Source organism: Molossus molossus, unplaced genomic scaffold (assembly GCF_014108415.1).
Source record: "Molossus molossus isolate mMolMol1 unplaced genomic scaffold, mMolMol1.p scaffold_m16_p_18, whole genome shotgun sequence".
Classification (NCBI taxonomy): Eukaryota; Metazoa; Chordata; class Mammalia; order Chiroptera; family Molossidae; genus Molossus; species Molossus molossus.
In genome coordinates this window covers 40,684,540-40,711,374 of record NW_023425353.1, presented here as the reverse complement: position 1 = coordinate 40,711,374, position 26,835 = coordinate 40,684,540, and the positions used below count along the sequence as shown (strand labels likewise).

The 26,835-nt window shown below is 48.5% G+C and overlaps 1 protein-coding gene across 3 annotated transcripts in view; it reads left to right on the top strand.

The window, feature by feature from the left end:
* TBC1D5 (TBC1 domain family member 5) overlaps positions 1-26,095 on the top strand; it is a 504,213-nt gene extending 478,118 nt beyond the window's left edge. For all 3 annotated transcript variants that reach the window (XM_036267496.1, XM_036267498.1, XM_036267497.1), the window contains 4 exons: positions 9,646-9,745; positions 21,823-21,902; positions 23,213-23,368; positions 25,778-26,095. In XM_036267496.1, the coding sequence (XP_036123389.1) occupies positions 9,646-9,745; positions 21,823-21,902; positions 23,213-23,368; positions 25,778-26,080 (639 nt within the window). In that variant the 3' untranslated portion in view covers positions 26,081-26,095. The remainder of the gene's footprint in view (positions 1-9,645; positions 9,746-21,822; positions 21,903-23,212; positions 23,369-25,777) is intronic.
* Positions 26,096-26,835: the final 740 nt, after the last annotated feature.

Sequence of the window (26,835 nt, the reverse complement as noted above, 5' to 3'; positions counted from 1 at the left end):
GATCTAAACAGATAATGAAGCCATTGTGTGCAGAACTGTTGGAAAATTATCTTGGAAGCCCCTCATCTGCTTCTTTCCTCCCTGCATCCTACTCCGTGTTGAGAAGAGGTCTTTTGGACTGTTACCAAAGAGGCATGTAACCATGCAGCCATCTGTTAGAACTGCCTCAGAGTAGGGAAATAGTAAAGTGTTTCACATCCTTCCCAGGGGGATTGGACGCTCTATTCAGAAGTAAATAGGAGGGCCGGAGATGGATCATCTAAATCCTTGCCATTCAAAGCGTGGTCCATAACCCAGCCTCATAGTCACCCCCAGGGAGCTTGTTAGCAGTGCAGAATCTCAGGCCCCATCCCAGGCCTCCTAAAATAGACTGCATATAACAGTGTTCCCCAGGTGATGTTTGTGCTTACTAAAAATCGAAAAGAATTAGTCTAAGTAAGATTAATTGAATAGCAAATTGGAAATGAGATTTTCTATAGGTAAAGCCAGTTTCAAATATATCCTCATGTGAGCATGTTCTCCTTGTGGGTGATGGTGGTTATAGACGCGGTCCATGTGGTTCTTCTGTTCTCTGCAGTCTGCTGAATTAGCTCCTTCGGTCCTCAGAGGGCTCTCTGAGGTCTGCTATGAGGCACTGTAATTACCTCCCATTTTATGGAGATAAGAACTGAGGCGTACACAGGCTGTGGCTAGCTCCGTCTGCAAAAAAAGGACTCATGACTGGACAGTGGGAAACTTTTGCCTTATTAGGTAGAGCCAAAAGAATAAAATGGGGTAAGAGGCAGCTAAATAAGAGGAAATGTCTTTCTTTTCATTTTGTGAGCCTTGCATGTTGTATTTTTTAAGTATCATTTATAATCCATATCCCATATGTCCCGCCTACAGCAAACGTGATCTGAGTCTATTATTTTAACCTGCCAATACCTGACTTCAAAAAGGTATGTGGAACTCTTTCACATGTAAACCAATGAAGTGAATGTGGGTTTCATATATAATTGGTCACCTCTAGAGACAGGCTAAAAGTCAAGTTGCAATTTGTGGAGAACATTTTGCCTGGAAAAGTAAGTATCTCCCTGTATTTCACCTGGTGCCCCTGCGCTGCAGTGCCCCTGGGCTGCTGCAGGGCAGGGGTGGGAGAGTCCGTCCGGTGGGGCGGCTGTGGCAGCACCGTCAGAGGGAGCTGGACTGGCGAGAACCTTGGTCGTGCCTGGCCTCACCCCCTGATTTTAAGCTGGCAATTTTTAACTTTATAACTTATAAGGAGGCAGTATTTTTTTCTTTTCTTTTGGTAAAATTAATATAAAATTTACCACTGTAACCATTTCCAAGTGTATAGTTCATCAGTATTTAAAAAGTTCAGTAGTATTAAATTCTTTCAAAACTCTTATCTTATAAAATTAAAACTCTATACTCATTAAACAATAACCCTCTAGTACCCACACCACCCTGCCTGTCAACCATCATTCTACGTGTGATTTTTGACTAATCTAAGTACCTCATATACAGTATTTTTCTTTTTGATAGTAACCATCCTAATGGGTGTGAGATGGTAACTCATTATAGCTTTAATTTGCATTTCCCTAATAATTAGTGATATTGAGCATCTCTGCAGGTGCTTATTGGCCATTTGTATGCTCCCTACAGCTACAAAGGGTGGGTAGTAGCATCACCATTACAGCACGTGGGGTGCGGTGCAGAGAAAGGCCTCCGTGACTGTTATGAAAACCCCCTCCTGTGAGGACATCTCTGGTGTCCACAGGAGGTGCACACATCTCGGAGGTAGGACAGAGCACCGCTTCCTTCAGGGGCTGAGAAACAAAGTTCTGCTGCTGGCTCGCTGCCTAGCCATGCTGGTTTACTTGTAAAGTTAAGGAGTTGACATAGTTTATCTCTAAAGGCAATCTCAGCATTGAAATGCTACAATTTGCTACCTTAAAATTTAACACCTTAAGCTTTGCATTTCAAAAGACTTTTTCCACTCATATTGAACATGTTTGTTTACATTGTCTCTGAAAATGGGAACTATTTTATTAACTGGGAAATTTGGTAAGCATCTTTATTTTTTTAAGACTCTTTCAGAATCACATTCTTTCTAGGCAATCCATATAGAACAACACCGTTTGATGTTCCCATTTTAAGTGCATAAAAGGAAGCCCCTTGCCCTGAAAGTAAAGGGTTTGCACATTGAACATAATATTTTAATTATTTACTTTTCCACAAATTATTTCATTTAAGTTATTGTTTTAGTATTGTTTACAGTCCATGTTCAGACTATAGCAGTGATTTTCAACCTTTTCTATCTTGTGGCACACATAAACTAATTACTAAAATTCAGCAGCACACCAAAAATATATTTTTTGCCAATCTGACCCATAAAAAGTATAATTTTGATTTATTCACACTGGACAGCTATTATTGTTTTGGCTGCTGTCATTTTTTATTTGACGATCTAAGGCAATGGTTCTCAACCTTCCTAATGCCGTGACCCTTTAATACAGTTCCTCATGTTGTGGTGACCCCCAACCATAAAATTATTTTTGTTGCTACTTTATAACTGTAATTTTGCTACTGTTATGTCTTAGGCGACCCCTGTGAAAGGGTCATTAGACCCCCAAAGGTGTCGCGACCCACAGGTTGAGAACCGCTGAATTCTAAGGGAAAGGTCAGTGTCCCTGACCAAATAGTCCAATATTGCAGGTTTTAAAATTCTTGTGGCACACTGGTTGAAAATCACTGGACTATAGTATTGTTTAGAGTTTAATTTAGAATCAACTTTGATCATTTAAAAATATTGACACCTCTTTTTTCTCCTTGGTAAACAACATCTACATTTTTTCTTATTTCCTTCCTATTATGTTATTTGAATAATAATTTGACTTTCTTATTACAAAAATATGATCCAATTTCATTGCATCTCCCTCCTCTGCCCCCCCAATAAAGCAAATAGAAGGAAAATGACTTATAACCCCACAGTTCAGAGAATAACTGATAAAAACATTTGAGTGAATATCTTTTCTTTTTTTTCCTATGCATTTCCTTTTTTTAAAATTGAATCATTAAATATTTTTTCAATTACAGTTGACATACAATATGATATTAGTTTCAGGTGTACAGCATAGTAATTAGACATTTATATACCTTATGGAATAATCACCCTGGTAAGTCTAGTACCCATCTGACACTGTATATATCTATTACAACATTATTGACTCTGTGCTGTACTTTATATCCCATGACTATTTTTATAACTGGGAATTTGTACTTCTTAATCTCTTTCATCTTTTCACCTAGTCCCCAACCCCTTTCCCATCTGGCAATAATCAATTTATCCTGAGAGAGTCATTCTTTACCTAGAACCTTGTGACTTGTTTTCCCAATTAATATATATATATGTTATGTTAAATGTTTTCATATGAGAACATTTTTAAAAGCTACATAATATTTTGTTTATGAATAATACCACAAGTTACCTAAATCAGCTATCGTTAGACATTTAGGATGTGTGTGGATTGTGTCTGTGTGTTCATGTTGCCATTGAATAAAATATATGATGGATATCCTGGGAGTTATTTTTTGCATAGATTCATAGTTGTTTGGAGTAACTTTCTAGAACTGTATTAATAACCTAGAGGCAACAACCAAATGAACATCTAGGAGTGTTTACCTGTGCCAAACACTGTGCAAAGTACTTCATCTGAGAAACCTCACGGAATTCTATCCTCCAGCCACCTTATGAAGCAGGGATCATTGTCACCCTCACTCCACAGACGGAGAGCTGAGGCTGCGAGCCTTGCCCTCGGTCAGGGTCACAGAGAGGGTAGGCGCTGGCTCCGGCTATGGTCCTAGTCCACCCGCTCTGCAGCATGCTGGACCGCTTACTTGTATACACCTGAAAAGTCCTCTCTGTGCTCCTCTTTCTTTTTTCTTTTCTGTTGATGTCTTCCTCTGCCGATACCATATGCTCTGGCTTGGTTTTTGTCCACACCATGTGTGTGTATTTTGTCCTCATGTGCACCACAGCTTCCCCAGAACATCCATGGCCTTCCCGCTTTTTTCCTCGAGACTTTCCGTTTCCTTCACTTCCCACTTCTTCACCCATCTGTTCAAAATAGGCTGGGCGCCTTTCCTGTCTCCTGGCTCCTATATTTAGCCTGTTCCTGTTGCCTGCGGTCAGTGTCGGTTCTCTTGCTGTGCTCGTGTGATCTGCAGCACTCCCCCGGAAGCTAAGCAGATCTCCACCCTGGTGCTCTTCCTGCCCCGCTTCTCTCCCAAGCCAAGGAGCCGGGCCTACGAGTCCCTGGACAGAGACAGCGCCGCAACCTGAATCATCATCATGAGCCTGCTGCGCACTGGGGCAGTGGCCGCAGAATCTGCATGTCAGACCCCAACCCCCAAAACGTAATTATCCAAGTAAACATGCATCTCAGTAACAGGGCTGAGTGAAAAGGGAAGGGAAGACTTTCTGTCAGACCTCAGCTCTGCTGTTCTCCAAGCTCGGGCTCTGCTGCCCCGGCCCCACACTTTCTGACCCTTTGTTTACTGGGTCCCTGCCTCCTAGAACATCTTTATCCAGCATTTCTTCTGGGCCAAGTCCCTATTCTTCTTTAAGACCCGTTAATAATGCTACCTCTTCCAGAAAAGCTGCTTTCATTCCATCTCTCTGAGTTGGAAGTCTGCCCGTCGCCAACCTGGGCAGCTTCTCTTTCAGGTCTTCTGCGGAGCTGGCCTTGCGCAGCTCTTGGCGCCGCGTGCAGGGCTCGGGTCTTGCCCTTGTAAGCTGCAGAGGGCAAGTTCATGAATCCATTAGTGCCTTTTCCAGGCCTATCCCAAACGTAGGTATTGAGCAAATTCATAAATAACTAAATAAGAAACTACAGAAGGGTGTCCTAGGATACAAAATAGCAGAAAAACATGCAAGCATGTAATGAAGCTGATATATAAAGTTCATATAGTATAAAATAATTTAAGCAACTGAGATACTATCATATTTGAGTAGAAGTGTAATGACACATCAATGATTTTTGGGTGAATGGTGGTGGAAACTCTACTTTTTAAAAAGTCTAAAAAATCATTTCTTCAGATACAGTCAAAACAGAAATCATTCAGCAAATAACAAGCCAGAATGCTACCAATTATGCCTAAATTTATTTGAAGGAAAACAATTTAGTAAGTAATTTTGAATTGGGACTTACCACCGTCATTGCTGAATCTCTCTCAGAGGAAACCGAGATACGAGATTCTTCATTGGAAAGACCATAGCAGCTCAGCATAAGAAAGACTGTGTACTCAGGGAGGAGTGGGCCAAGGGACGTGGGTCTAATTAGCTGTCTAAACCTGGCATTCACTGTCAATATGTTTACGAAGAGGGGCCATGTTTCTGTAGGAGAGAGTGAGCGAATCTACCTTACAGATGTGTGAGGACTGGATGAGTGGTTAATGCATGCAGAGCGCAGTGTGAATGGGGTCGCTGTAGAAGGGTTAGAGGCCAGGTGTTCTCTCCCAGTGGCGTGGCCCTCGTCCTCCCTGCAGGGCTGGCACGGACAGTTTGTGACGTGTTGCACATCGTGGTCTGTGTGGCCCCGCTTCCTAATCCTCCATCATGTTTTGCCTAGCACATCCATTTGCTGTTCATAACTGAAGACAGTGATGGGCTCTTAAGCCCTAATTAATCTTTCTGGGCTAAGCCACATAAAAGTTGTAAAACCAGAAACCAATGTTTTACAACAGTGAATTATAAAACCATGTACTTAAAATCTATTGCACTGTTTTGACCTGATTATAAAAATTGTTATTAAAGAAAGAATAATTGCCTCTATTGAGTACCTGTTGTGTGCCAGATACTCTCCACGAGGTTCTCATTTTGTTCTTCCTCCAATCCTGCTAGGTTGGGGTGAGGGGACCCAGAAATTAAGGAACTTGCCTAAGGTCATAGAGCTAGTAACTAACTGGCAGGAAGTGCATTTGAACCTGGGTGTGTTTACCAGAGACACACCTGCCCCCCGTACTCCCTGCTGTGCGGCAGCAGAACATGTGTGCGAAGGTAACACAGTAAGTCCTCGCTTAGCATCACCCATGGGTTCTGTGACTTTAAGCGAAACAACATATAACAACCAGTTTTACTGTAGGCTAGTTGATTTAAACAAGAGTCAAGTTCCTATGACATCTCGTCAACTTGATAACAAAATGATATTGAATGAAAAGATGTCATTTGAGGACCTGCTATATAATAAACATTTTTCTTGGTATCTTACTGTACCTAAAACATTACACTGTTTTCATAAAACCTCAAGGCGGTTAGCCAGGCATTTGTTTGTATTACAGAGGACCAAGTCAATGAAAGGGGATGACTACGCTGTCGGTCCAGAGCCTGTGAGCTGGGGGAGTGAGGAGCGTGAGCAGCGAGCACAGTGATGTGCAGGCAGCTCCACGGTTTTAGATACTTGATCTTGGCTCTTTTGTCTGTAATTATATAGTGAAGAATAAATGACAAGCCACCTTTTTGCCTCCAAGTGATTCCATTTCTATTTATAAAGTCTGAGTGATAGCTGAAGGGTTTAGGAATGTTTTAAGATGAAGCAAACTCTAGAGAGATAACACACTGGATTTCTAACTTCCAAATAGAATGTGTTGGGCCCCCCAACCTCTTTCAACCAGAATGCTCTTCTTACGGTCATTGTGTGAGCTCTCCTTTGACGACAAGGTTTAAGTGAGTGGAAGTTGCCATTTTCTACAGCACAGCTTCCAGTTGACTGAGGTTGATTTGGGATTTAGGCAAGCCAGAGGCTCCTCATTGCCACCAGACCCGAAGCAGCCTTTGCAGACGTGGAAGCCGTGTTTTTATACTTGCACGTGCTCACGCAGCAAGTGCCCAGAGTGGCTGTGCCCTGGGCTTCCCCAGACACCGTGCAGACCAGGCACTGCACAGTTCCAAGGGTGTCAGTCCCATCACGTTTTTATTACAATAATGTTCCTGCTTGCACAGGAAAGTGTTGAGAGGAAGAGACCCTCCTTTGAGCTACGTACTTCCTTCCAGCTGCCCACCGCCTCGCCACTGGTCTGGTCTGTCTGCTCCAAGTGTCTCCTCTGAAGTGCCTCATCCCTCCAAGCTTGTAAAACAAAAACAAACTGGATAAAATAAATCCATTTAGGTAGGAATTTCTGCTGGGGATTAAAGTTCCCAAGGGCTTTTGCATTTTAAAAGAAGTGATTGCTTAATCCAAATGAAACTAATACAAGAGAGAAGGTGTTTTTAAGCCAGGAGCAGCACTTTCCCAGGTCCCTTTGTCCACTCTGGGCCGCCAGCACCCCACTTGGTCGAAACATTCAAGGGAAACTCAGGCCACAGCCTGGCCATCTATTTTTTTTTTTTTTTAATCCTCACCCGAGGATATTTTTCAATTTATCTTCAGATAGAGTGGGAAGGAGGGAGAGAGAGACACAACCCCGACCAGGGCCGGGGACGAACCACAACTGAGGTACGTGCCCTTGGCCGGAATCAAACCCGCGACTCATCGGTCCACGGGCCAACGCCCTAACTGCTGAGCCAAGCCGGCCAGGGCAGAGGCCCCTGTTGTTAACAGACTGCCCAGCTCTCACCTCAGTCCATTCCAGACTCATCCGGTTGGGTTTGTGTCTATAACCCACTGAAAGGTGACTTGTTCGATAGAAGGGACAGGAGGCAGGGACCAGGGTTCCCACAGCAATTATTCTTAATTATTATAAGACTTTCTGTACTCTGCCTCGTACTCTAGTGATTTATGTCTTTCTTATTCCAACTACACGCTGTAAGTTCTGCAAGAGCAAAGTGCCAGAGCTGTACCTTCCCCAGAGAGTGTGGAATTATGCCCAGGTCGGGTAGAGGATTCTCAAAAGGAACACGGCTTGTAAATGGCCAGATCAGAAACAGAACTCAAATTTCCTCGGGCCACGTGCCAGTCTCGTGGTGTCTCCCTCCCCCGCTGTTTCAGCGATCTGCGCTGTGGGACAAGCTCTCCAGATGCCTTCGGAGCTCCTGTGGCCTCTTTCTGTCCGTGTTTTCTCCTGTTTCTCAGTGTTCTAAGCTGAACTTCTGTGTGACATGCCGGTGTCTTCCTCTGCTGGGCGCAGAAGTCAGCCAGCCTCTTACACCAGCCCCAAGCTGGCCAGTCTGACTCCTGCTGAGTTCTCTGCATCAAGCCAAGCCACAGGCAGCCCAGGAGAGGGGGGATGCACACTGGGACAGGACTTGGGGGCAGCCAGCTTTGGGAACCAGGCACAGCTGCCACTAACCACCATGCAGTTTCCTTTCTCCTTCGGTGTCCTGGTGGAGCAGGGAAACTCAGCAGAAACAAAGGGGGAAAGGAACAACACCCTGACACACCCCATCCTTGCCAGGCAGGTGGCACCACCTCCCCACGGCTCGGTGGTCCCTGGCTGAGCTCCCTCCGGTGGTGTTTCTCTTTACTGAGTATCAGCTGAGAGGCTGCTGTCCTGGGTGGGACGTGCAGAGAACATGGGTAGTGCGTGTTACCCGGCAGTGGCCCTTCTTCTCAGCAGCTTGTCTGCAGAGCCCCTGCTCGGTCTGTTTTCTGTGTCACGTTTAAATGCATATTCCTGAGGGCTTTTCTCCAGGCAGCAGCGATACTTCTCAGTGCTGCTTATGCGTGTTGCTAAAATGGAATACACCTACAAGTCACCTTTTCAACTGTTCTTTCCATCTATAAGTCAGATTATCCTGTCTCTAAGGAAAAGCATACGCTGTAGGTTTCTCTTCCCTTCTTTTTAATGACACAGGACTTTTATGTGAAAGGACAAGCATCCAAAACTGAAAAATCAATTTTCTGGCCTATTCCAGCTCTGGCAACATCTTTTCTGTGTGTTCCAGCTCCCTTGGTTTAAAATATCCTACCTAATGAGGACAAATCCCTGTCCCTGAGAAAAACTCCCTTAATCTTTCTAAATTTCCTTGGGAAATTTTTTATGTGTATATTTTTTTTTCCTTAAAAAAAAGGCAACAGACTTTTTGCTTTTGTTATAGATTGTCTTTTACCATTTAGATGATTACTCAACCCAGAGTATTTTCCCAGAAACCATCAAATAAAATGCTCCAGTGTCACATCGAGAGGAAATGTAAGAGCAGCTATTTATGGGCCGCGGGGATGAAACTTTTCCAAGTGCTTTGGGGAAATCTCACTTTTTAAGAGATTCTCATTGTCTGGAAAGTGATGAGATTTGTCTTATACAAATGGAAATCTTTAGTTTCCCAAATGTGTGTGAGAAAAAAATGTAATGTTTTTGTACCAGCTGCCTGGGGAGGGTGGTTGACTGAAATGCAATTTACTCTCCCAATTTGTGGAACTCAATAGTTATGGAAGGTATTTTATATACTTTTTTATACAATGTTATAAACATTTACACATAGCACAAAGCTAGCATTCAATTAGGACAAGTCCAGATCTTTCTCAGCTTCCATTTACCCTCTCTCTATTTTATAGGTAAGGCAGTGGTGGGTTTGTTCTTATTAATTGGCTGTTTTCTTTTGTTTTATCTAGGACTGAAAAGACATTGTGCCTTTTTTAAATAGTCCACATCATTAGAGAACTTAGGAGATTTTATTTGATTTTTTTTTTTTAATGTCTGTATCTTGACCCCCTTCCTTCATTTTAGGAAGAAGAATTAGAAGCCCAAATTTCCTTCCTTCAAGGACAGTTGAATGACCTGGATGCCATGTGCAAATATTGTGCAAAGGTGATGGACACGCATCTTGGTGAGTGAACTCCTTTGGCCCTAGGAATAGTGATGGTCATAAGCATGAGAGGCCCTTGGCTAAGCTCTTCATGCGATTATCTCATGGACTCCTCACAGCAGCCCTGCGGTAGACATACTGTCACTGTCCCCATTGTACAAATGAGGAAACTGAAGCACAGAGAGATTAATAAAATTTCCCAAGATTATGTCACTAGTAAGTGGAGTAGAAACTCAGAGTCAATCAGTCTGACTGTAATGTTCAACTCCTAGCTGCCAGACCACCCTTGTAAGTATCTGTCTACCTCGAACCAAAAGAAAATGTTGAGCTTTCAACATCAAACAATTTTAGTGTGCCAACCTGGCTAGGATCAGTAATGGGATTATTTGGACATTGCTTTCTTTATTCTTTTAAATACATGTTTTTAACCAGCTGTCTGAAATGCATGTCAGGACCGCATGACTTTTTCTTACTTCTGACCGTGCTTCGGGTCTAAGAACTGTCCTGCCGTGCGTGTGAGTCGTGTTGGCCACGTTAGGAAGTCTTCAGCCACAGCGCTCTCTGCACGTGCGGAGCTGTGTATTTTGTATTGGAAATGGTCTCTGCTGGGTCACATATGTATTAACTTCAGTAACTCCATGCTGCTTGCAAAAGCTTTTAAAATCACAGTGTTACTATGTTTCAGCCCATTTATGGACAGTCTTTGTTTCTCCACTCTGCACTGTCTAGCGTCTGTAGTTTGGGAACACAAAGGCGTGTGCTGCAGTGGAAATGGCCTCCGGGCTGCCCCGTGAGTGGAGAAATGGCAGTACCAAGTATTGTAAGGAATCAGGATGCATCCCACCCACGAGGAGAAACCAGACAGAACCCACCAAGGCCTCCGCCCACTAGCAGGGGCCCTGAGAGTGGCCCAGCCCTGGGGCCATCACTGGGGTGGACTCTACCTCGGGCTCCATCAGTCTCTCTGCCTGTTAGGTCACAAGTCCACTACATGTGGCCAGAACAGCTGTTGCGTGGGTGTTGTCTGAACCATCCTTGCCTGGCAGGTAATCAATGTTCTCTTAAGATTTGAGAGTTGTGTCCTAGGTGGCTGGCTGGCTGCCTAGCAGTGTCTTATCAGACAACTGCCTGGGCCCTGTTTTATCCTCTGCCTCATTTCTGCTCTCATGACCACTGCTTCAGAGAAGGGGCTCAAGAGGAGGGGACAGCAGGAGAAACTCTGTCACATCTGTTTCCACCCCTTCAAAACTGTTTATTCATGTGCTTTTTAATGACCATTTTTTATAGAACTCAGTTTACACGAATCTCATGGCATCACACTTTAAAATGTATCCAAAAGAAATAATGAAGAGATAGTTTATATAGAGATGACTAATATGTATTATATAACTAAGTTTAATTAATTAATTAATCTTATTTTTGAAGTGTGCACATATGTGTGTATGTAGACAGGTATTTTTGTTGTTTTGCTTTTGCTTCTCTGGCTACATGGGTGACCTTTTCATTACTTGATTTTGCTTTTGACCAAAGTAGGAGAACAAAGAAGTGACTGAGAGAAAGATTTACTAAAACTCTAGAAAATCCTGTTAGGAGATTTCCAAGTTGTTGGGTCCACATAGCAGCTTCTAAAGCAGCTTTACTTAAGCCTCAGAATTTTCCATGGGAGGGGGAAACACTTTAATTAAAGGAAAGCCCACACCAGCTGTGAATTTTCAACCAACTGCAAAACTAGATTTGTTTCTGTGCTCACTTCCAGCCAGAATCCCTCCCCACAGCCAGGATTTCTTCTCACCAAGTAAATAGCAGGACCGCACTTTTGCAGTGGGGTTAGGAGAGGCGACAGCGTATTCCTGGCCACGGCCCACAGATACATTTTTTTTCGTCTGCATATTATAGCATTGGTTTATGAAAGGGTATTCCTGTGTGGTGGTGGATCATTTTGATTCTAAGCAGACATTTTAGGAAAACAATTAAGGTGAAGTTCTTGATTTACTTTTTGACTTATTATACTTCCTTTAAAAATGGCTGTAATTCCCTAGTGTTTTTTCTATATGATGTTTTCTATTTTTTCTGATTATTAAGTATAAAAGTAGAACAACTGAAATATCCACTAGAAAGTGATTGAGTATAATTTAGATACGCAATCTTTATGAAGATTAAAATACTTTTTTATGTATTAACATAAGGAGATGTTCATGATATATTATGAAGTGAAAAGGGCAGATGGCAGAGTAGTGTACATTTGATGTGAAAATCCCTGGTAACAGTGCTTGACCGGGTGAAGGGAAGATTATAGAGGGACTTTCCAGGAGACCTAATCGTCTGTGCTTGGAAAATACAAAACAGTCACTGAAAATCTGTAGACAGTTGAAGCACATGTACTAGCCCCTGGGAGGGGAGGGGACAGTCTTTATGCTGCAGGCAAGAGCCAGCTGCCAGAGCGCTGGAGTGGGTCCGAGGGAGGGGCTGGCTCGCGTGACACCGGCTCTGACCAAGCCCTGTCCCTTCAGTTCAGCCAGATTATGGCTGTGTCCTCTTGTATAAAGTTATCTGTCTTGCCAGTGTGTTGCCAAGATTATATATTTTTCAAGCACAGCACAAGGCATTGCCTAGAGAGGGTATTAACACACACCCTCTTCTCATTCCCCTTAACTCTTAACTGCCCCTTCTCAGGGAAGGTCCTGAGAGGCCATCAGCCCGTGACCAGAGAGCTGAGCAGTGCCTTGTCTAGGGCCACAGCTAGTTTATGGAAGAGCAGGGGCCCACAGCACCTTTCCCGGCACCTAGCTGAACACGCCTGAACAAAGACTGTGGGGCTTTGGCGTGTTGATCCTCCGACTGTGCGCGCTCTGGGAGGGAGAAGGCTTCTCAGCCCGTGAGGCGCGTGCACGTGTTGACACGACCCTGCCCGGCCCCACGCGCTGGGCTGGTGGGAGCCGGGAGCACTGCCCCAGGAACGTCTAACGCGATGATTTCCATGGAGCTCCTTTCACTTCAGGAGAGTTCTGCGTCACCCAACGATTTCATCAGACACGTAGCGATATCCTAAAATGTCAAGTATGGCTCAAGAATATTATTATAACTGGTAGAACAAATATAGAGAAAAGCCTCTCAGTTAAAAATTATATAAAGGCATTTGTTCAAATCATCCTTTAATTACAGAGGCAATAAAATTGACAGGTTGGCAGTATTTCGTTATGAATCCGGAACCCCCAGCTGAAAGAGTATTTGTTTTATCAAAATTCTAATTTTATTACCTCCACAAAATTGAACTATTTGAATTCAAAGATTTAGAGACAGGGATTAAAAATAAGTGTTTTATTAAATCTCAACTTTTCCTGTCAACTTCAGAAGGCTTTCTTTATGGGTTCATTTTTCTGTTGCTATAGTTACTCCCCTTCCTGTCATTCTGACAGTGGAGTTGAAAGCCATTGACAGTACTGTATTAACCCCCGGGGCTGAGCTCAGGCTATTTTTAGATTTGCCGAACTTCACACGTAATTGCATGTGGGTGAGCAGCCTGCGCTGCTCTGATCTGTAAGCAGCTGGGCTGGGCTGCCAGCTGTGTACAGGAGTCTGAGCTGCCCGGCCTGCTGGCCTCCGGTGCCCACACCCGCCTGCGCCCAGTGGAGGTATTCCCGTCATTAGTTTGCTATTTAGACACTGGTCTCCAGCAGCTTGGCCCTTTCATTGGTTGTTCATACAAACAATGGGAGGGTTAAATGCATTGAATTCAGAGAAGTTAGGTTTCCTATGCCCTTGTTGAGATCCTGGACTGGGACCTTAGAGTGGTGAAGGTGGAGGAGCCCTAAAAGCCATCCTGGCTGCTCTTCATGTCACAGGTGAGGACACCAGGCAGGGAAGGTGGTGAAATGCCGCTGGCTGGCGCCAGGAGTCCAGACCCGAATCCAGTCCTCGGCTTCTCTCTCACTGACGCTGCTCCTGAGGCCGCACTGGAATCGGTAGCCAGCCGGATCTCAGACCTCCTGCTATTTTATTGCACACGTCATTACTGGTTTTACACTTGTCATAATATTTATGCAAGAATTTGCTGTAAGAGGAGGCCAGTTTTGAAAATTAGATTGTTTGCCTCTGCAAGAACTTTATAAATCTGATTTTCTGTTTATAAAAACAGCTTTCAATAGATGTCTTTGAAAATGTTCAATAGGGCAATTAACTAATGACATTTGAAACACAGAGAAAATGTGATCACCAGACAGCTTTGTCCCTGTCAGCCACACTGTGATGAAAGCTTCCATAGTGGTTTTCAGAATTGGACGTTTTCATCGAGTTGGGGGTAGCAGAGTCCACTGTAGAAGGACAACGAACCCTGCGCCCGAGGCCCCTGTGAGGAAGGCAGATTCCCACTCAATAGGTCTGATGTGGGGCCTGAAGCTCCGCGTTTCTGACAGCCCCAGACAACCTGGTGTCACTGGCCCGTGGCAGACCAGAAGCGGCAAGAGCACTTGGGCTTCTCTAGGCTGCTTCGGGCTTGTTTCAGCCGATGTATTCCTGACTCCTGCCTAAGGTGCACGTGCAGCTGAAGCCCGTGGGCAGAGCGCGCGGCCTCCCGACGCGGACGCACCGTCAGTCAGCGGGCACGCAGCCCTGTCCACAGCCTTTCTGAGCTTGTTCTGCTCTAGCCGAGGTCCCCCCACTCCTGGTTTTATTCTCAGAGGACTTGGAGCAGTTGGTCTTCCTTGTACTAACCCCATACCTATTCAGAAAAACTTAGCAAACCATATACTGTCTTCTCCCTTTCCAGGCTAAGAGCCCACAACTCTGATCACATGACCTCAGTGCAGACTGTCCATCTTTCATCGTTTTATTTTCATTTCCTGGCTCTCTCCCACATCCCCATATGCTTTTCCACAAGCCCAGGTTTTCCGTCTTTCTTGAACCCTGACCGCATGGCCTGTTTCTACCCCTCCAAGCCAGGCTGCCTGTCCACACCTTCTGATCCCTGTCCTCTCCAGTTAACGACCAGCAGACAAACGATGTGTCCACCCATCTCTGTGGAAAAGGGCTGGCTGTCTCTTGCTTGAACGCTCAAGGACTTTGTGGCCACCACAACCATCTCCTGCCTCGCTTAACAGCTTGTGACAGGAAAGGAGAGGCCAAGATAAGAAGGCTGACATGCATTGCCCAGGGCCATTTGTAAATCCTCGTTGAGGCCTGGCACTTAACTTTCACTAGATCCTTGTATCAGTAAAACATTTATGGCCTGAAATTAACACAAAAAATATCCATCTTAAAGTCAGTTCAGAGGATCTCATTTGACTAAATGATGCAATTTTACCACAGTCTTAGCCAAACTGCTCTCCATCTCATTGCTCCCAAATGCAAGGGGATGATGGCAAAACCCCAGGCTGTCCTGAGTCCTCTGCCTTGATTTTATAAGTACATATTCTGGCAAAGGCATCTAACCATTGTTGGAGCTTAGAGCCTTTACATTTTTAAAGTATATGTCCAGTCTCTTTTTCTGGTTGACCCTAAGGTAGCAGGCATGTCGTAAATGTGGCAGATTTCTCTGAGGAGTCTTGCTTGGGTCTCTGTGGGCTTGGCAGGGTGGCAAGCCTCGCGAGAAGGCCCGGAACGGTGGCACTCAGCGGAGATTTGAGCTCTGTGCTAAGCACACTCCGCTTACCTGGGAGAACTGTTTGTGGGCCTGAGACCGTTCTTTCATGTAGTGCACGCGTTGGCCTGGTCTCCCCGGATTTCCCCACGCAGTGGTGCTTTCCCGGTGCTGAGTTTAGGGTTTCCAGCCATTCTGGCCACGTGGTACAGAATAGGACCCTTGATTATATTTTCTGTGTAATCTGCCTTTTGCTTTTAAAGAAAAAACTGAGCATGAAGTGCCTGACTCAGTACTTGGCTCTTAATAGACCATGAATGAATGTTGTTTCCCGTCACCCCCCACCCCCTCCCACTTCTCAGTCCGGGTCTGGCCAATGATGTTAGTGTCCCATCTTCATCTGAGAAGTATCTCAGTTACACCTGTTTCTCAGAAGGTGAAAATCAGCCCTAATGCTGCTGGGAAAGCCTCACATTGGTCATGCAGCTGATGCTTACTACGTACCTGCTCTCTGATGTAAAAATAGGTTCTGGGCGAAGAAGGCTGGGGGTGGGGTGAAGTGGAAGAGGGGTTATCTAAAACTGAGCTCAATGTGTTTGGAAGAGGTGAGTAAAACTTTAAAGTAGGGAGAGAGTGTGAAAGAGAATAGACCTCATCAGAAGTACCGAAAGTGACACGTAGCTTCACAGGAAGGAACCAAGTTCCTCCCAGAGCACCAGCAGTCTCAAAACCCCGGCAGGGACAGGCAAGGCTCAGAGTGACAGACGCAGTGAGCAGAGAACCACATCTGGATCCGACGGCCTCGGTCCAGCACGCCACGTGGAGTTCAGGAAACTTGAGTCTTTGAGCCTCAAAGTGGATGATAGTTCGAGAGTAAAAGGTGAGGGTTCAGCAGTAGATGTTGGAGAGAGTCCCACAATAGATGCTTTCAGAGGGAGGAAGCTGAGGCTCGAACCCAGTTTTAAGGTGGATTTTGAAGACAGGCTGGATGTGGTGGTAGAAGGAAAAGAGGGGGACCTTCTGGAAGGGGGGTGGCATTCGCAGGGACACACAGAGGTGCACGCCTAATTGAAGGATCAATGTGATGCCTACAGTCTTCTCCCAGGCTCTGGATGACAATGGACACACTCTGAGCAGAAATCCCAGTGGTCCAACCAAAATCAGTAATGACAAATGACAGGTCTGCCTCCCACCCGGATGAGTGGCCACCTCTTCAGCCACTGCCACTCTGGGCATTCATGAGGCCCTTGGTCAACCATATTGTGAGCCCTCTCTTGTAACAACCTGCATATTCTTCCTCAGAGTCCACCTCATGTGAGGTGGTCAGGGGTCAGGGTAACTGGATCTGTACCAGAGACAAGAGAACCTCAGAGCAGAATTCACTTACCTGGGTATTTGAGATATTGGAGAAGGGGGGAAAAGACATACTAAGCAATAATAGTAATAGTGAGGCAGTATGTTAGGAGTGGACCACTTTGATTATCTGGTCTAGTCCTCTGAAACGCCCCTCTGCAATAGGTATGACTCCTTCATACTGACACACAGCCTGCAGCACACGGCCCTCAGAGCCCAAGCTGTTGAAGCAAGTGCCCGTGCCCCTGAAGTCCTGGTAGAAATGGCTGGACAGTCTGCTTTGCACACAGGTGACCTCCTTTAGGTCAGCTCTACACCAAACAAAGGGCACCAGCATGTAAGGGCAATCGAGTCAGTGTCAGGACCCCATCCTGTGCCCCTTCACACCTCTGGCCCCTCTGGCACAGCAGATGCATCATTGTGGAAGGAGGGCACCAAGACCTGGCATGCCTACGCCTGGCCGCCTTGTCTGGGTAGGGTGCTGGTCCTCAGTACAGCGGCGGTTGGGACACTCAGATGAGGTGCCGTGTTCACGGGAAGGTGAGAGCTGCGGTCCCGAGCTTCTGCAGCAGGCTGGGCACTGTGCTCGTGTTTCTTCTTCACGGTAGTAGTGTGAGGAAGGGTCTGTCATTACCCACCTCCACTGTAGAGAGACGATGGTTGGTTTGTTCCTTTCACTACCCCTTATCATGAATACAGGTGTATGTTAACCCTCTGTACCAGCATTTAAGTGAAAACACTTTTATTCCAGCACTGAAGAAAATAAGATTTTTAAGAAATGGAAACAGTAGCTTCGTGCCATTTCCGTCGCCCTTCGAGTGAGAGATCTGTCTGTGCAGTGACACTCCATTCATGGCCGGGCACCAGGGTGCCGTGGGTGAGGCTTCGTGTCGTCTCCACGGAAGTGGGCAGTTAGGTGAGGTTTCCCCTTAGTTTCAATGTGCCAACATTCATAATACATGATACTTATGGAGAACGAGATTACGAAGAATGTAATCCCTGCTGCACAGGAATAAAAAGAAGCAGCCTTTACATCACAGTTCATTCTGCTTTTTCTGTAAAGGAAAATGTGCATTCCGTGGGAAAGGACATCGTTGTGTTCCATTTCCACGTGCAGCGCAACTGGAGCAGACTAGTTGCGGAGAGGGCATGTGTCGGCAATGCTCGTGGACACGGCCTGGCCACGCAGAGTGGAGCTGCTTAGGCAAGGGGTTTGCATGGACAGCACTTCGTAAAGTCAGAGTCCTTGTGTTCAGAGCATTTGACAGCCTCTGAAGATGCCTTGTTTTGATTTGGATTTCTATACCCTGGATTTCTTAAAGTGAGACTGTCAGCTTAGCTGGTAATAGCAGAGGTTTTTACTTAAAACTAAGCAAACATTTCATGTGTATGTGGGTTTTGAGGAGTGACGGCTGTGGTTTTCATGAGATGGTAAAAGGTGATCTTTGACTCCATCCAAAAAAGAAGGCCTGAGACTTGCTGGTGGGCACACTGCTGGGCTCCTGGGCTCTGGGCGCTTCTCCCTCCCGGGTGCGCCCTTGGCCAGCCGCGCCGCACACAGGCGGGCAGCCTGGAGCCTGGGTCACGTCCTGCCTGAGGAGAGGATTGGCGGGGCCACCGGCCCCTGTCGCGAGAGGAGCTGGGTGGTTTCCATCTGTGACAGGCGGTTGGCTGCTATCCTGTGCCAGGCAGTGTTCCCGCCAAATTGACGTCCCCCTAGAGCCTGTGAATGTGACCCTGTTTGGAAGTGGAATGGCTGTAGCTGTAACCCAGTTGGGAAGAGGTCCTGCTGGGTGTGGGCAGGCCCTAAGCCAGTGATTGGTGCCTTAGGGAAAGAAGGACGTTTGGGCACAGAACGTGGAGAGTGCCACGTGACGACGGAGACAGCCAAGGAGAGCCAGGCGTCACAGGACCTGCAGAAGCTGGACGGGCCCAGGAAGACGCTTCCCTGGGAGCACCGGGGTGTGGTCCTGCCAGCACCTTGACTTTGGACCTAAGCCTCCATGAGTAAATTTGTGAATAAATTGTTGTTTTAAACCACCCAGTTTGTAGTAGCTTAAACTAATATAGTTGCTAATCACATAAATACAAAAAAAAAAGTAAAATAAGCAAATGAGCAGGTTATTGTTTTCTTCAGTGAAAGAAGCCCGGAGGTAAGCAGTCCGAGCAGGTGGCACAACTCCGAGGTGTGCCCCATGCCCAGGCTTCTGCCCACAGTCCCGGAGCTGGGCTCCTCGTCTGCAGGTCTGCGAGGGGCCTCGTGGAGCCCCTGCCAGCACCAGGCAGCAGCGGGGAGAGGACAGGCCCTAAGGCACACACTGTGTCCATCCCCCCGAGGCCCTGCCCAGCAGCTCCATCCAGGGGCTTCTGTTACACCTCACGGGCCAGAGCTGTGTCATGTGACCCATCTTGGTGAAGGGGCTGTGCACAGTGCTGCCCCGATGAGACCTGGAGCATGGGTGAGGAGGGGTGCGGTACAGGTGGGATCGCCCACCGGCAGCTCCGCCACGAGGCCTCTGGAACATGGGGCGTCATCCCGTGCAGACCTGTCGTGAAGGACAAGCCTTGTTCCCTCCCAGTTCACTCATTCCTTCCGCCTTCACCCCTTCTCCGCTTTCAGCCTGTTCCCACAGCATCACCACACGTCTCTGGGCAGGCTCTCAGCAAAGCCAGGCATCCAAGGGAGGGTGTCTGGGCTGCTTGCCTCGTGGGATCTTTAGGCAACGTGGCCGGTATGGTTTTGTAAGGTCTCAGGTCGACACTGATGCTCTGTAGTGAATCTATGTACCTCAGCGCAGGTGTGTGGAAACCTTGTTCTGAGTTCCTTCCCCTGAGGCAGTGCAAGGCGTAAACTGCAGGGTGCCCATTCCGTCTGGACGAGGCCCAGTTTCTCCACTCCATCTCTTCTTGCCAGGACGGCGCACATGTATCCTAGGGGGGCCTCTGAGCGTCTGGGTCCTTGCTGGCCTCTAAGGAAAGCTCTGTTCCTGCATATTTCTGGGCCTTTGCCCCCATTGGAGCCCCTGACTTTCCTGTCAGCCTGTAGCCTGTGACCCTACATGTCTCTGGTCCTTGCTGCTGACCCTGAGCCCCACCACTACTTGGCGGGTAGGGACTAGGCTATTTGGCCAAACGCTTTGGCTTCCAGAGCAGACTAGCAAAGGGGCAGGCAGGACACATCACACTTGGGTTTTTCAGATTTCCTCTTTCCCTGGCCCCCCTGATTTTCTGGGTCTGGCCTCCCGGGGCCTCCCCTCCATTAGTTTCTTGGACCCTGGAAGGTCCCCCTGCTTCCTACAGATGTCCTAGATTCCTGCTTCTGTTGGTTGAGCTTCCTCTCAGAGTGTGGGAGCTGTCCCCTGCTGGCCCTGCTGAAACGGCAGGAGCTGGGAAACCCGTCCCACCTTCAGCTAGCTCACTGGGGCAGAACCCACTGCCCTGCCCGGCCACCCAGGGCGCCATGCTCCCGGCAGCCCTCTGGTCCTGCCTCCAAGCATAGCAGTCACAGAGACAAAAGGAGCCTTTTCTCACTCCTCTTGAAGACCTACAGAACTGTTTCTTGTTAATTTTCTGCAGTTGGTTGTCATTAATGTCTTGTTGAGTGGATTTTGTGTGTTTTTTATTGAGAGAGAACAAATTGTTATAGGCTTTTAAGGAAACCAGAAACATTCGCTCTCTAATTATATCTGTTCTTCCATTCCCGTTCATCTTGCTTTCTCGTTGGGAGCAGGCCTTTCTGTTCGTCTGGAACTGCAGGCACGTTTCCCGAATAAATAAGAGCTGCTGTTTTCTGCTGCAGTGTGTACGGCGACTTGTCGGCACGGTTTAGACTCGCTCTTACTGAAGACGCCAGGGAATTGCAGGGGGCTCCTGGGCGGCATCGGGCCTCGTCCTCGGCCGGACATGCTTCGGGAAAGGTGTAGAAGAGCAGGGTTTTGAAATGCAGGTTCCAGGAGTGTTTTCCATGTGTGTCCCTTTGTTCAGTCAGTAAATAGCTACTGTGTACGTGAACACCAGGCATCATTCTAAAGGCTGGGAGCTTCTGTCCTACTGGGGAGATGGACGACAGCTAAACCAGCAAACGTGTAATGTCGGGTGTGACAAGTGCTTATTATCAGCATAGTAAAAGACGACTCAGTAGGGACTGGAGAGTGACCTGGGCGACGTTCGTTTGGGTGGGCAGGAAGACTGCCCCGAGGAGGCCACCCGGGAGCAGGGGACTGGGCAGTGAGGCGGGTGGGCTGCATGGCTGTGCGGGCAGGGCCCCGGGCCCTGGAACAGCGGCTGGCTCTGCCTCTCCCCGTGGCGGCGGAGAGCAGGCTCCGAGTGACGTCGAGCTCTGCTGGGGGCGCACAGAACCAAGGAGGCGCAAGGAGAGAATGGCTAAGAGTGTGGCATGTGCAGCCACAGGGTGTGTTTTAAGGCCACAGAAACTAAGAGGGCAGTTGTTAATGGAGGGTGAGCCTGTTGAAGTGATTCTCAGATTGGTGGGATATCAGTATCTTTTTTCAAGTGTGTTTTACACACACACACACACACACACATACACGGTCCTGCACAGCCCCGAGGAGAGGGCTCTCACTCCGATACCTCGGGTCAGGTCTGGACAGAAGGACGTCTCAGGGCGAGGCCAAGCCTCCGGGAGGGCCGAGAGCCAGCTCCTGTGGAGACCTGGGTGATGTCGTGCTGACCCCATCGGCTTCACCCAGTGACAACCTGTAGTGCCAGGAGTTGTCCTTTCACTGTTACCATTATGTTGAGTTGACAGTATGCTTTACTGCAAATCCTTGAAGGCGGAGTTTATGTTCATTTCGGTCACCTGGGAGGAACTGGTCTTTAGAGCTGAGGTGAGTTAACTCACTGAGCTGGGAGGCCGTGCTGGAGGCCCAGGTGAAACCCTTCCTCCTGAGCTCGGCTGAGCCTGGTGCGCCCCACACGGCGGGTCAGCGGGCGTTGCCTGGTCCCCTGTGGAGGTGGACACACATCTGTCTTCACAGGAAGGCGCTCCCGCTGCTCCAGCACCGGCCCCCCTGCAGTCGGCAGTGGCCTTGGTGGGCACGGTTGCTGTGGAATTTGGCAGAGAAATTCCCAAGCTTGTCTGAAGTTAGGTTGGCAGCAGAGAAGTTGTGCTCGGAGCATTAGTGATAAAATGTCGTTCTTCTATTTTCAGTAAATATTCAAGACGTGATATTACAAGAAAATTTGGAAAAAGAAGATCAAATTCTGGTGTCCCTGGCAGGATTAAAACAGGTATGTCCAGGATCTGACCTTGTGTGCCACAAGCCTCCATTCCGTGCCTGCTGGGGAGGGCGCCCTCGGGCATGAGCAGCATGGCGCCAGAGCCTGCCCCTGCCCCTCGCTTCCTCCAGAGCCCCTCCGGGCCCACCTTCCTGTGCCTCTTGCTCCTTCTGGTGATCGCGTCTGACCAGCCTGCAGCCCAAACCGGTTTTCCATTCCCCACCCCTATCCCTTCCTCTCACCAAACCCATTGTTTGTCCCCCACCCCATGTTCAATCACATCCCTAAACACCAATGTCCCTGGAGCACAAGTCATAATCATCGCCTGCAGCAGGCCCTCAAAGGCTACATTTGAATGACCCTTAAAGGGCCACGTGGAACATAAATGTCAGTGAAAACAGTGTGCTGCTCTCGAATGCCTGCCTGTGTCACCAACAGCTCAGCCGGCATGAGTGGAGCATGTTGGAAGCCTAGTGCCATGGGGGGGGGGGGGGGGGGCTGGGAGTGCAGGCAGAGGGCGCTTCCTGCCAAGGAGTGACACCTGTGTCTGACCCTGGAGCACCTGGCCACTAAGACTCATACATTTTCCTTGGTCGCTGATAAGTCAGTGGCTTTGATAGAGTTGGATTTTCCTCTGCTATTTCTTTCTTTATCATTATTATTATTATTATTTTTTTTTTATCCTCACCCAAGGACATTTTTCCATTTTTTGTTCAGATAGAGTGGGAGGGAGAGAGAGAGAGAGAGAAACATCGACGTGAAAGGGACACATCAAGTGGCTGCCACCCGCACAAGCCAACCAGGGCTGGGGACAAACTGCAACCAAGGTACGTGCCCTAGCGGGAACTGAACCCCGTCTCTCTGGACCACAGGCCGATGCTCTAACCACTGAGCCAAACCGGCCAAACCTGCTATTTCTTTCTTACAGTAATGTATCGATATCCATACTATAAAAAAATTACCGCCCTGGCCGGTTTGGCTCAGCGGTTAGAGCGTCGGCCTGCGGTCCTGAGAGACCCGGGTTTGGTTCCCGCTAAGGGCATGTACCTCGGCTGCAGTTTGTCCCCGGCCCTTGTCGGTTGTGCGGGTGGCAGCCACTCGATGTGTTCCTTTCACATCGATGTTTCTCTCTCTCTCTCTGTTTCTCTCTCTCCCTCCCACTCTACCTGAACAAAAAATGGAAAAATGTCCTCGGGTGAGGATAAAAAAAAAAAAAAAAATTACCAATGGCAAGTCTAGTTTAAAGGTATGAGAGATTTAGGTAGCATTTTAAAAACAAACTCATTTATCTTTTTCATTTATTTTCTTCTCCTTAAAAATAGGTCAAAGACATTCTGAAAGGTTCCCTGCATTTCAACCAGAGCCAGCTGGAAGCTGAGGAGAATGAGCAGATCACCATCTCAGACGACCACTACTGCTCCAGCGGTCAGAGCCCAGGCCAGGGCCACAGTGACCAGATGCCCGGGGCCACCAAGCAGGTACAGAGCTCTGAGGAACAGCGTCACTCTGATGGCGGCCCAGGCACATGGTTCTTCAAAGTTACGACAATGAAAGTCTAGGTCACCATGGGTGAGGTCCAGCGGTGGGTACAGGTGGCCTGGGCCCGGGTGCTCTGGGACTGCAGGCTGCATACTCAGAGCCCTGGGGCGGGGCCTTCACAGCCCTGGTGGTCAGCCCCCAGCCCCCCGAGCTGGGCAGTGCACGGCCTCCACACCTTCCCGCAGCGGCCTGGGCCAGAACCTCCCGCCAGCCCCACTGTGCGGGAGTAGAAAGCTGGGTCTCTGCCCCAGGGGTCGGGCGGTTGTCTCCAGCTGGTGCACCGTCCTTGCTTTCCTAGCGCTGTCTCGAGGTATCACTCAGGTAGCACCCTTTCGCCTTCATGGGGAAGGACGTCTCATTCTCATTGATGCCCATCCGCTGAGGCAGGGACGTCAGCAACCTTTTCTGTAAAAGACCAGATGGAAAGCATTTTAGGGTTGCAGGCCACATATGGCCACTGGCGTATATTTGTTTTTGTGTTTGGTGTGTTTTATTTATTTATTTGTTTGTTTTAACAAACCTTTAAAAATGCATAAGACATTCGCAGCTTGAAAGCAACACAGGTCGCAGGCCAGATCTGGCCCGTGGGCTGTGACGTGCTGACTCTGCTCTCAGGTGTCGACGTTGCATATAATTTATTCTAACATAAAGTCACAGACTTTTCCAGTGAGAAAAGATGTAACAGGCTCCTCGTGCACTTAGTGCTGCCTGCTTGTTTCACCAGCGAGAACACGAGGCCTGAGAGGCACAGGCTCAGCAGACAGTGCCCGCAGAGCGCGTCCCCTGCCCCAGCCCCCCTCCTCACCGCCTCCCTGCAGGGCGCGCCCCCTGCCCCAGCCCCCCTCCTCACCACCTCCCTGCAGGGCGCGCCCCCTGCCCCAGCCCCCCTCCTCACGGCCTCCCTGCAGGGCGCGTCCCCTGCCCCAGCCCCCCTCCTCACGGCCTCCCTGCAGGGCGCGCCCCCTGCCCCAGCCCCCCTCCTCACCGCCTCCCTGCAGGGCGCGGCCCCGGCCCCAGCCCCCCTCCTCACCGCCTCCCTGCACCTTATCTGCTAGGATGAATCATTCCTAACTATTCTTGTTAAATGGCTTTCAGAGTTTTATCTTGAAAAATGAACATTAGCAATATCTCCTCTAAGTCACTTTCTCAAAAAGTAGCATCCAGATGCTTGTAAATTATTTTCTTTTACGACTTAAAGAAGCAAAATGATATTTTAAAATGAGAGGTGTGTTTTTAGTTTTTAGAGTACCCTTCAAGTAGAAGGGTGTGGTTCATTTTCTCCAGCTTCAAAAGGAAGTTTTCATGGAGCATTTGGAGCCTGCATTTTAGCCACACGAATACATTAAAACTGCAAGTTTAACTTGATTAGTTCCTCCTAATGCTCATTCCCTGCACAGATGTTTAATTTTTCAATTATCACTTATTTATTCAAATATTGTTGAGCCCCAGCCATTTTTAATTGAGAATTTTATTGGAAAACTTAGCATGACTCTTCTAGTTGAATGTGTGAAAACCCTACAGAGAGCGACCTCACGTAGCGCGGGGTGGGTGCTCCCCTGCCAGGCCGCTGTGGAACCTCCTTGGTGGGACCATGGCTTCACTTCCATCCCAGGGGACACAGGAGCTTCTCCGGTCTCAGCTCGGAACCTTGACTGATATCAGTTCATGAATGTCATCTTTAGTTAAAAAACTAAATGTTAGTCATAATTGCCTAGAAAGAAAGGAAAATAATTGCAGAGCAATTCCATCTCTATGGTCTTGCGCATCCACATTGCAGTAATTACCATTCCTGGATTTTGTGTTTGTGGAATCTACCATTTAGCACCCCCGTCCCAGGCCCCAGGTGCATGCCCAGGAGGCACAGGCTGGGAGACCCCGATGAGGCTGTTCTCTGAGCACCCAGTGCATCACTCCGCATCTGTGGCTTACATTAGGGAGCCGGTCCTGCGCACCTCTCATGGCGCCCATCCTCTCACCACATGGTGACACTCACTGGGACCAAGACCCCACCCTTAGCCCCACTTCCCGGGTGAGAGCATACAAATCTGAGGCGGTGAAGTGACGGGGATTCTCTCCACTGGCTGCCTCCCAGTAACTTGTGAATCGAATCGGGAGGTTTACTTTGTTTCCCTGGGAAACCAGCATTTGGCTTCAGAGGAGCTGGCCCTGCTCCCCTGGGAAGCTCCTGGGCTTCGGGGGAGCAGGCCGAACTGGCATCCTTCCGAGGAAGAGCTGGGCGAGGTGGCCCAGTCTTCTGTGGAGCACTCCCCAGCTCCTGGGCCTGTGCTCAGTTCTCTCTGTTTACTGATGTCCTCTCTCATCCCTGCACTTCCGACTGTCCTTCACAGGCCTCTTCGGACACGTGCGGGCACGCAGACAAAGGGAGCTCAGATGACTTCATCCTGGTTTCTAAAGAGGACGGGGGAGGCGGTGCCAGGGCGCCCTTCCCCAGCCAGGCCCAGCCCCTTCGCACCCTCAGAAGCACAGCTGGGAAAGGTGAGGGCCTGAGCCGCTTCCCACTGGTCTTCTCCGACCCGCTGACGGGCCTGGCCTCAGCTTCCTCCAGCAACGCCAGCTCCAGCCCCGACGACGACAGCAGCGGCAACAGCAAGGACTCGGGCTTCACCATCGTGAGCCCCTTGGATATCTGACCGCAGAGCCCAGGCCTTCCCCCCTGCAGCCTCAAGGCCCAATGCAGGCTCCCCAGCAAAGCCCCCCCTGAAACCTGCGCTTCCTTCCCAGCATGCATGTGGCATCAGAGCCGCCCATCAGAACCCTCCAGGGAAAAGCAAACAGGACCACAGAGCACAGACTGATGGCCACCAAAATGCTTTTCGGGTCCCTCCCTAACCCGCCCCGCCCTCTGTCTGAGGTGAAGCTGGGCCAGGTGCGCAGTGTCAGCCCCTGTCAGAAAAGACCGGACCACAGCTAGAGCGACTTTTTCTCTGTCCTCTGCTCCCTAACTGAGCAGGTGTGGCAACTCCGTCAGTTACACCGGAAGAGGGAAGAAGAGCTGGTTTCAGGCCTTCTCCCCCCCCCCCCCCGGGCTCAGGTGCAGGAAAAGCGATCCACACCAAGACGTCCTCTCTGGAAATCTGTCTGCACCAACATCATCTCTCCCTGGGGAAGTCGTGGCAAAGCCAGACGCACAGGAAGGGCTGTGGAGTCCAGGCTGGAGCCCGTCACTGACCGCCCAGAAAGTTAGTGATCTTCAGAAACGGGTCTGAACTTGGGCCTCATTTTGGTGTGATGGCGTTTAGATTTCTTCACTTGTTAAAGGATATGGTTCCAGGCCTGAGTCCAGACCACTCGGCCATCCCTGCTCCTCCTTAAACAGTCATGTCAGACTCTTTCAGGCCAGAAAACAAGGTCACTTTCAGCAGGCCTTGCGCGGGGGCTGGTTCTG